The 10,832-nt window shown below is 49.4% G+C and overlaps 1 protein-coding gene across 1 annotated transcript; it reads right to left on the bottom strand.

Moving 5' to 3' along the window:
* Positions 1–373: 373 nt before the first annotated feature.
* Positions 374–4,079, bottom strand: LOC149355856 (uncharacterized). The gene is made up of 3 exons (XM_089576207.1): positions 2,220–4,079; positions 1,137–1,796; positions 374–448 (listed from the first exon to the last, which is right to left on the bottom strand). The coding sequence occupies exons 1-3, from the start codon at positions 4,077–4,079 to the stop codon at positions 374–376; spliced, it is 2,595 nt and encodes an 864-aa protein (XP_089432333.1).
* Positions 4,080–10,832: the final 6,753 nt, after the last annotated feature.

Below are 10,832 nucleotides of genomic sequence, written 5' to 3'. Positions count from 1 at the left end.
TTTTTTAGTGCCCAGATTACCCCGAATGCCTCCCTTTCGATTGCAGCCCATCGCATTTGCGAGGGTGTAAATTTGTGACTGGCGAAGGCTATCGGCGTCTCAGTGCCGTTGTCAGAAAGCTGCGCCAAACAGGCACCAGCTGCTACTGCCGACGCGTCTGTGAAAAGCAGATACGGCTTCCGTGGGTCCGGAGTGGTCAGTGCAACCGCCTCGCATAGAGCTTTTTTCAGGGCTTTGAAGGCTCTGTCGGCGTCATCTGGCCATGGTATTTTATTCGGCACGCCCTTGCCCGTTAGGCGTGTTAGTGGAAGAGCGATTTCTGCAAAATTCGGAACATAGCTACGGTAGTAGCCACATAGCCCTAGGCAGCTCCTCAATTCTTTCTTGGTCTTAGGGACTTGAATGCCTTCAATAGCCTCAATTTTCTCCTTGGCTGGGCTATGCTGGCCTGAACCGACAACATGCCCCAGGTAGCGGATTGAGGGCAGCGCTATTTGGCACTTTTCCCAGCTAGCATGCAGGCCCACCTCCTCCAAAGTGGAAAACACACGGTGCAGATGACGGATGTGCGATTCGAGCGATGGGCTGAACACGGCGATATCGTCTAGATAGGCGCAAGCGTATTCTTCCTGCCCGGCTAGTAACTGGTTCATGTTCCTTTGGAAGGTAGCCGCCGCGTTCTTAAGACCGAAAGGCATCACCCGCCAGGCAAATTGACCTAGGTGCGAGATGAAGGCGGTCGGAAGCTGAGGATCCTCAGCGAGCGGCACCTGCCAATAGCCGCGCCTGAGGTCCAGAAGGGTTATGAACCTCGCGACTCCGACTCGCATGATCAGCTCCTGGGGGCAACCCATAGGAAATGCGTCCGTCTCGGTCACCGCATTCAGCGCTCGATAGTCTATGCAAAGACGTACCGACCCGCCCTTTTTCGGAACACACACGATCGGGTGTGCAAAAGGGCTTTTGCATGGGTAGATGAGGCCTTGTTCGAGGAGTTCATCAATCTGCCTCGTTACTTCGTCTTTTAAAGCCTCTGGGATCCTATAAGGGTGCCCTCGCTTTGGATTTGCCCCCTCCGCGAGTTTTATGCTGTGCTCGCCCACGCGTGCGATAGATGGTTCGTTCCGAAACAATGCCTGGTGCTGCTCGAACGTGGCGTGCACCAGCGCCGCGGCATCCCTGTCTAAGTGGCTTGTTCTATCAGGCTTAAGAACTACACAGTCCTCCAGGAGGTTCTGTGCGCGCGGGGTGTATTCGACTTCTCCGAAGTCGCAATCGTCATGAAATATGACGCTCACCGAACCCACCTTGCCGACGTAGGGGCGTAGCTTATTTGCATGTACTAGCATGCGGCGACCGTCACTCATCTGTACGTAGTACGAGTGCTCGCGGTACCTTTTTGTCACCACCCCCGGCCCCAGCCACTTTGGGTACATTTTCCCTGGCCTCTTTTCGTCGAAGACGACGACCGCCTCGCCTTCGTGAAAGATTTTCACCATTGCATGCTTGTTGTAGTGTGACGAGTACGCCTCCTGCTGTTTTCTAGTCGTTAGCTCTGCGGTGTCGGCCGCGATCTCGAGCTGTGCTTTCAGTTTCTTCAGGTACTCGGCCGGGGCGCTCGCCAGTTCCCCGGGTACTTCAATATCTCCCGCCCAGCTTTGCTTTAGGATACCTAGTGGTCCTACTGGGTCTCGGCCGTAAAGCATTCGGAAGGGCGACACGCCAGTGGTGTCGTGCGGCACCTCTCGATAGGCCCAAAGAAGAAAAGGGATGAACTTGTCCCAGTTTTTCGGTTCCTTTTCAATTACGTGTGAGAACATGGTCTTAAAGACTCTGTTCCACCTCTCCACCGACCCATTGCTTTCCGGATGATTTGGGGCGGAAAAGCGTGGGGTACAGCCGAGCCTTCCAAGAAATTCCTTCGTAAGTGCGGCTGTAAAATTGGTGCCGCAGTCTGAGCACACTACCTCGGGAACACCCGTCCGGCTAAACACCGAAAGCAGCGCATCGCAGGTTGCCCTGGCGGACAAAGACCTAAGGCAGACTACTTCTGGCCAACGCGTGCACAGATCTATTATGCAAAGCGCGTATCTATGTCCTCGGCCAGACGATGGCTCGATCGGACCTATGACATCTATGTTCACTTTCTGGAAAGGGAACTTCGGGCGAGTGAGAGGCGTTATCGGTACCCTGTCAGTTCGCCGGCGGTCTGAACGCACTTGACAGCCATGGCAGCTGTCACAGTGATTGCGAATATCCGACTCCATGCCCGGCCAGTAGAAACTGTACTTGAGGCGAGCTTTAGTCTTGCGAAAGCCCAGGTGTCCCCCCCAATAGGACTCATGCGCTAGGCTTAGTGCGGCCTCGCGCCATAATCTTGGCAGCACTAGCTGCTGTACCCCCTGGCCTAGCACCTGGTATTTATGATACAAAACTCCGTCTACGACTGACATGCCCGCCTTTCCCTGCTTAGCGTTCTGCCAGGCCTCACGCAGTGTCTCGTCCTCACGCTGCTCAACCCGAAACTTCTGTGCTCCGCCAAGCTCAGCCGTGCTATCCGTCTGTGATTGCTCTCCTTCATTTCTGTCAAGGGTCTGCTCGGGCAGGATTTCGTCCTCGAACGTCAAAACTAACTCGGCACCCGCGTCTGGCCCTGATTCATCCGGTCTGTCTTCACCCGGCGGCGACAGAGTTCCAACCGCCTGCACGAGACCCTCGCTGTCCGATTTGCGCGTGTCGTGCAGCTGTTCCCATGCGTCTGCCGAGATTAGGCAATCGGCGTGCGTGAGCTTGTCGGTGAGCGCACACGTCACCGGTGTTGCATCATCCACATTTTCAATTAAGGAAGCACCACGATACAGCTTCAAAGGAACAACTGCCAGCTTCGCCTCTACTTTTTCTCCGAAGGCGGAGATGAGATCGATTGTCCCATGTGGGGATACAAACTCTTCAGGTACAAGGCTTTCGCGCACTACGGTGATATCTGCGCCGGTGTCCACAATGGCGCTGAAAACTGCCTCCCGACAGCTGATTTTAACGTCCCTGAGAGTTGGACGCGTGGTCTCCGAGGCATGGGTGGACACGCGTGCCGTTAGCTTATCCTCGTGCGGCGGACGCTCTCGTTTGTCAGCTGGGTTCTCACGATCAAATGGGCAGTTCGCAACAACGTGCCGCCAGCTTCCGCATCGGAAGCAGCCACCCGATCGCGATTCCTTTCTCTTTTCTCCTCCTGGCCTGACTGCAGCCCTTACGTCTCCTCGTTCTGCCCCAGGCTTCTGAGCAGGTGGGGCCTCAGACCTCGGTTTTGACCGGTTATCAAAACCCTTAAAGCTGTCGGCTTTCCTCTGTGCGCTTCCCTTCCCGGCGGCTTCCTCGTACGTCTGTAGCAATGCGGCTATATCATCCGCGTTCAGCCATTTATCACCCTCGCGCAGCTTGACATATTTCCGTGCTTCTTCTGATAGCCCCTCTTTGAGCTGGTCGGCGACCAGAAGCTTCAGAAGTCCGTCAAAAGTCGACACGCCCCGAGACTTTAAATAAAAATTTAAATAACTCTGGACGCGTGTGACAAAACCCTTCCAAGTTTCTTCGCGCCTCTTGGTGGCCCCTGAAAACCGCCTTTGGTACTCTGCGGCTGAAAGTTTTAATTCGTCTAGGACCACCGTCTTCAACTTATCGTAGTCCCTGTGCTGTTCTGCGGTGAACCGAGTCGATAAGTAGGTCACCCGCTCGGCCAGCACCGGGAACACAAGCTGCGCCCAGTGTTCCTTCGGAACGTTGTAAGCCCTGAGCGAGCATTCCACTGATTCGAACCAGACGGGCACTTCACCGTCTGCAGGCAATTTGGGGAACGCGCCGGCGAGTAGCTTAGCGTACTGTCTCAGCCGTTCGTCTTCGGAAGGCGCAGCATTCTGGCTTCGAGCACGAATGATTTGCATTTCAAGCTCTAAGGCTTTTATCTTTTTTTCGTACAATTCCAGCTCTTTATCAATGTTTTGGCTACGCCGTGGCCTCGACACCTCATTGCTGCCCTTGTCACCACCGTCCCCACTGTCACCACTGTCACTATCGCTGTTCATTGTGGATGCCTTGTCAGGGTTAAGATGCCCAAATCGGGTTATCATTAACTACGCCCGCCGTAGTCAAACAGTGACCGTTAAGAAAAAGGAACCAGGGAACTCACTCGGAGCTGCTCGCAGTGTCCTCTTTTCGGGCAAGAATGAAGTCGACCACCTAAGGAGCCGATTGAAGCCGCTAGCTGCTGCCGTTGCTCGGGGATGCCACTTGGCGTCCGCTGAAGGTCGTGTCTGCTTCAATTTCCCAATTGCCGCCGCTGAAGGCCTTGTCTTCGGCGTTTCACGCCCGATGCTCCTCGCACCTTCGTACCCTTAGCCTGTCGTCCACTCGGTATCTCGCCTTGGATACCGAACTTCGTCCTCTCCTGGGAGCCGCTGCAGTGCACCAGTACTGTCGACTGCGCCAGTAAAGTTGTGCCGGTGGTGTTGGTCCGGTGGTTTCCAGCAACTGGATGCACCGCTTGAAGGGCTTCTCAATGAAGTGACTTCCAGGCGAAGCGATTCAGAGAGAAACGATGAACTTTTATACAGGCTATTTACAGATGGGTACAATATTCAGTACGGCCAAAGCGAGGGACACCACGTCCCAACAGTCGAACTGGCGCGCCTTGCACCAGCTCTCAACGGCCGCTACTCCGCGCTCGGCCCGACCGAGCGCCTGACAGCTACGAGCAGCTAGCAACAAAAGCCCTCGGGCGCGGGTCTCTTCACGAGTTCACCCCGATCCCGCGCCCCTTTCCACACGCCAAATTTGAACTGTGTTACAGCTTCCTGCCTGACATCAGTTTTAACGAATAGGAAAGCTCAGAACTGATGTCAGGGTTTTTCCCTCACCCCGAAATTCCTCCCTACGTGGCTGCGCAATCCTCCGCCTAGTGGACCGGAGGCGCGTCAGACGTGTGGGGCCAACGGACACTTTCAGCTCCTAACCGTGCTGGCCTAGTATACCGCCCGTCGCGTAACGCGGCGAAACCGAGACCGTTATCGCTTGTTTATGGCCGGCGGCTTCTCCCCCCGGGAGGCAGGATTCCGGGAAGATGGGGGACAGGAGCCCAAGGTCGATGTCGGCACAGAGCCCCGCCACCTGGAGTGGCAAGGGAAAACGCAAGAACGAACGGGGCGACCAACCGAAGAGCATGGGCGTTCGAGCCGCTCCTCCCCTTCCAACGGCACGCACTAAAACAAAACAAACAAAACGAAACAAAACGGGGCGCGCAGCCTAGTCCACTCTCCTCTCGTGGAATGTTCGTAACACATGTACAAAAAGAGGCGGCAGCGTGCCGAACCCTACAGCATCCGTTTCAGTGATACTTTTCCTGCAGTTGTGAAAAAAAGTTATTTTTCAAATGTTCAGAATGGGAGTTAAGCTGCGTAAGCTGCTCCATCGGCTTTAGTATGACAACTCTGACAACCTGGCTAAGCAATACCGCTTCAGCTCTAGCACAATAACCAAATCCTGTCGTCTACCTTTCTTCCTTTGTCCTCATTAGCGCATCCGTGGGAGTGTAGCCTTAAACCTGCGAGCTGCTTGGTTCCCATCAGTAGCTTTGGCACTGAGGCCTTTAGTGCAGCAAACGCCGCCGCGATGGCTCAGTGGTTATGGTGCTCGGCTGCTGACCCGAAAGACGCGGGTTCGAACCCGGCCGTGGCGGTTGAATTTCTTTGGAGGAGAAATTCTAGAGGCCCGTGTATTGTGCGATGTAAGTGCACGTTAAAGAACCATAGGTGGTCGAAATTTCCGGAGCCCTCCACTACGGCTTCTCTCATAGCCTTAGTCCCTTGGGGCGTTAAACCCCATAAACCAACCCAAACCTTTAGTGCAGCATGAATTATTTAATTTCTGAATAGTTTTTAAACATGAATATTAATCAAGCTTCAACAATATCTATTTTTACAAAAAAAAAATCCTGACTTCTTGCTGCGGACATTGCCTCGATCCTCAAGATGTGTAATTACTTTGGTATGGCTTTTGCTGCGATCTTTATTACAGAAGGAGTTTCCTGTCTCCTTTGACGCCCTGACTCGGAGCAACTCACTGCAGAACGAGCCTGTTTTTTGACAAAGAGTGGCTTTTCATGGTGTCATCTCTGCTCGAAGGGGTGTCACGTCTCTTTGCATCCTTTCATGGATTCTCATTGAACTTCTAGAAGAGGCATTTCGTAGAGCCCACGACTCTGAAGCCGCGTGTCAAGGCACTTGACCTCATCAAGAGCAATGCAGGTGGCTGTCTGTAAATGGTTATGTTCGAAAGTCAGCTCCAGGCCCTTTGAATTGTGTTCTAAATAATAAAAATATTCTTTAGTTTAGTGCCTCTATTTCCAATAAAGCTGTAACCTTTGGCTTACATGGGAGTACTGCGTTTAAAATATGCCACCTGAGGAAGTGAGAAATAGGCCTTTGGTGTCATAAATCGCAACATAGAGCAGAGAAAATTAATCGAAAATTTGCTATTGAAATTACTTCAAATGACCAGAAACACTCTTTAAAGCACTATAGACGGCCGGCGTCATTATGTCTATTTTAATATTAGCCAGTCGCACTTGTCACAAGTGTTATCTGTGGCGCCGCAGGGCGCGGTGCTTGAGCAAAATCTTTTCTTTCTTTTTATTAATGAGCTTGCCCAGCACATCGACGCAACAGTACGCATGTTCGCGGACGATCCCGTTATATGCCAAGAAAATAAAAGCCCTGCTGACGAAATAACGTTAAACAGCTCGTTGGAGTACGTATGCAAGTGATGCGACAAGCGGCAAATGACCCTGAACCTAGGAAAAAGCGGCCTGCATGACTATGACCAGAAAAAAAAAACTCCGTTAAATTTCACTTATTAAATTCAAGAAAAGACACTCATAAAAGTGGAACAATTCAGGTATCTTGGCGTGTCTATTACCTCAGACTTACGATGGAAAAAGCACGTGACAAACATTGCCACAAAAGCAAGCAAATTCAGCACTTAAAGGGCAACCGATGCAGTTTTAGAATTCGATGAGTTTAAGGTTGCCGAATCTGCAAAATTTGCAGGAAAAGCCTGCGGAATCGTTTTGCTCTAGCATTTGAAATGGTGGCGTAATCGCGGAATAAAGTCGTCGTCGGTGTTCAGCTTCTCTGAAGTGCGCAGTGACAGTCAGAGGCCCCGATAATGACGTCACGTATGACAGCACTACGTTTCCAGCGAAGAAACGGTTATTCCATGGAAGAAAAACGACGCCATCGAAGGTGAAGCTCACGATACATTGTTTGGAGCCATCTGACGACGCACAGCAGCAAGCAGGTGTAAGCAGCAGACATCTGAAATTTCGGCAACAATGACGTCACTGCAAAGTTTCCTTGCACTCCTCCAATGTAGTAAGGAGAAGCCTAAACGTAGTCGTGGTTTGAATCGACGATTATGTCCCCTTTTTAAATGCTAGTGCAAAAATACTTTCCATGCTTTATCTGGAAGCTTGATAAATTCGAATTCTTGAATAACCTCGAATTCTCAAAAAACCGTTTCGGCTTTCTTTTAACACAAAAAAGGACGATCACTTCGACCTGCTTCATCAGAACCAAACAATACTTCGACATATTACAGAGTGTCCAGTGAAAAGCTGTGCGATTTATCTTCAATAAACACAGCCGAAATGAATCACTTACACTGCTTCTGCAAGTAGCCTGCCTTCCTACGATACACATACAAGCCATATTGCTGTGGCTTATTTTTTTTCCTGCTTTTGAATGACAGCACGAACTCACAACAAAGAAGCATACAAGTTATCTAACCACATACACATGACATGGTGATACATTGAAATTTTCTTTTTTTTCCCACATGTGATCCGAGAGTGGAATTTGTTGAATTCTGAAATTGTAATCAAGATGTCACTTCAAACATTTTTGTCACATTTCAAAAGACGCTTTGAATATCCTTAATATTTCCACTATTTGTGATAAACCATGCTGCTTCTTTTCCTGTGCAGTTTCAATTTACGTGAACCCAGTCTTCTCATGGCCTCAAAGAGAGTAAAACATTATGTATTAAATAAATAAATCAATAAATAATAAATGCAACTGCAAACGAGCACTTCATACTGCTGATAGGTACCATGCTAACTCCTCGATGAGCTGAACATTTACTCAAAAAAGAACCCGTCTCCTGAGAAAAAGTAATATTTTGCTATTATACGATTCTCAACATTTAATAGCTCTCCGTTCGCGAGAGTAGAGCTCGTAATTTTTTTCTTAGGAGTAAATGAACTAAATTCTGGGCTCCCACTAGAACTAATAACTTCCTGGAAATCTGTACTTCCCCATAGCCTTCCGGTCATCTGGAATCCGTCTGCCATCGTCTCTGAGTGATCGCCCCGTTCACTAACAGGTACCGACGCCACTTAGGTCAAGTGAACAGTCCCCATTATGATAGCTGTGGCTCAGTCAAAATAGTGGACAAAATTTTGTTAGAATGATTACCTTCGCAGAGGTGAAAGCATCCAGCGAGCACAACATGGTGACCATCATACAAGTTAAAAGATAGCAAGCCACTAGCATATCGCATTCTTATCTGTACAATCTTATAATATGCAAAGATACTCCGGTTTCCGCATGTGCAAAAAGACGTAAACATACCTGAGTCAGTGCAATGAAAAGCGATTCGCTTTTTCACGGCACGTTTGTTTGGTTTGTGGTTTAACGTTGCAAAGCAACTCAGGCTGTGAGGGACGCCGTAGTGAAGGGCTCCGGAAATTTCGACCACCTGGGGCTCTTTAACGTGCACTGACATCGCACAGTACACCGGCTCCTAGAATTTCGCCTTAATAAAAATTCGACCGCTACGGCTGGGATCGAACACGTGTCTTTCGGGTCAGCAGCCGAGCAGCACAACCACTTAGTCACCGCGGCGGCCCTTTTACAACAGGTACCGGCTCAATAACTCCCTCACAGGACAGCGCAGGCCTCGCCACATTATCAAGTCACGTAACACTATATAAGCAAATGTTTTTACCAAAATTATTTCATGATACAAATAACATGAATCATGCTGCTTGTATTGATTTAACCGCTCTAGAGGAACACGCCACAAGCACGAATTCAAGCTAAATGGATACTCCTGGGTCAACAATATGCGCCATTTCCCTTTCTTCCCACGAGCCGTACGCGAATGAAACGTCTTAGGTAACTTTGGCTTCCAACAGAGCTTTTTCACGGGCTAGTTGGTGCATAAAGTTAAGTTAAAGAAAGAGTGCAAAACCAGGGACTCGACACGACTACACAGCGTCTGTGTGGTCGTGTAATGTCCTTGTCTTTTGCGCTGTTTCCTTCACTTTCACTTAGCTTCATAACCTCAGTAGAGCAGTTCATAACCTCGCAGGATTATTAAGAAAAGTTCATTGAGCTGACGGCTGCATGAGACCTATCAACAAGCTAAAGTTGATCACCATCTTCAGTCTCTTTTTGATTGGCATGTGGCTCCATGTTTGGTGTGTACTCTGTGTATGAATGTATTAATGAATGCTTTACGATATGTGCAAATGGTTTGGTTTGGTTGTCGAAATTAGAACACCTTGCGTGTTTGTCATGTTATTCCTTGTTCGATGTGTCCGCTTACGAATGCTTTGCTGCGATTCATGCTTTCTTACATTATTGATTGTTGATTTTCAATTATCTTGCATAAAAACCCACTCTTGCATAAAAACCCACAGCTCCAAGTGGGAACAGCAGTCTATTGAAAAAAAAAACACAGTGACACTAACGATGAAGTGTGTTTTAGGTTCTCTGAGCCTCCCTTTGGCAGCAGCGCCGCGCACTGCATTGTTTATTCTCCTCTCTGGAGGACCTGAGACTGGTTGGTAAAATTTAAATCCTCCTCGTACCCCTCTCGCTGTACGTTCGCCTTCTGGGCCCTATTATTTTTAATTCTTTTTATGGCCCACACTACTTTATTCACCTTATTCCGCTGCGCTTCATGCGGTGCAGGCTGGGCAAAGTTATTTTACCGGTTCACTGAGTTTTTGAGAAGCTAGACCTTGAGGGTAACCTTGGCCTCAATAAATAAATACTGCGCGACTGCGATTCGAACCCGCTGCGACACGAACAGCTCAGCTTCGCTGGCCATCACACGAAAGCATTATGCTAGCGTCGCCGCCGGTAACGGCAGGTGTGTACCTGCAGCACACTCACACGCTGTGCATTGCACATCGTTTTCTCCATCAACTAACGAGACTGCAATGAAGAAGATGATAATGCGCCGATGCCAAAGATGACGAAGCTCTTGAGACGGCCGGCTGACAACAACGACACTCGTGCTGAAGAACTGTTCCTTGTCACCCTGCCTCTCTCGTCGATACTTCATACATTACTACTTGTGCAAGAGTCTTCTTTACCGGTGCTTCCCACGTGCCAATAAGCTAACCTTCACCATTGTCGAACTAATGAGGGCAGAAGTGACGGCGATGCAGGAAAGAAAACCATGAACCAACCAGGCTAAACACCTGATTTCACATGCCTGCTAGGTTTAACCATGTTAAAATCCCACCACGTTTCTTGTTGCTTTTTTTCTGCCCACACTAATAAACGTATATTCACTCTAGGCTGAAACTTTTACCGGCCCCTTTGCAGGATAGTGGACATTTTCGCTGACCTTAAAACCTTGCATTCCCCTTCGATGTGCAGTCTCCCCAATCCAATGACTATATATTTTTTCTTTACTTCCTTCTCTAACCTACACTTATTTGCCTTGCCCTCCCATATCTTTTCCCCACAACAGATAGCATGTCAGCGCCT

This window comes from Amblyomma mixtum, chromosome 3, assembly GCF_055824585.1.
Source record: "Amblyomma mixtum isolate Tamu chromosome 3, ASM5582458v1, whole genome shotgun sequence".
Taxonomy (NCBI): domain Eukaryota; kingdom Metazoa; phylum Arthropoda; class Arachnida; order Ixodida; family Ixodidae; genus Amblyomma; species Amblyomma mixtum.
The sequence above is the reverse complement of the archived record's forward strand: the minus strand, read 5'-3'. Positions and strand labels throughout refer to the sequence as shown.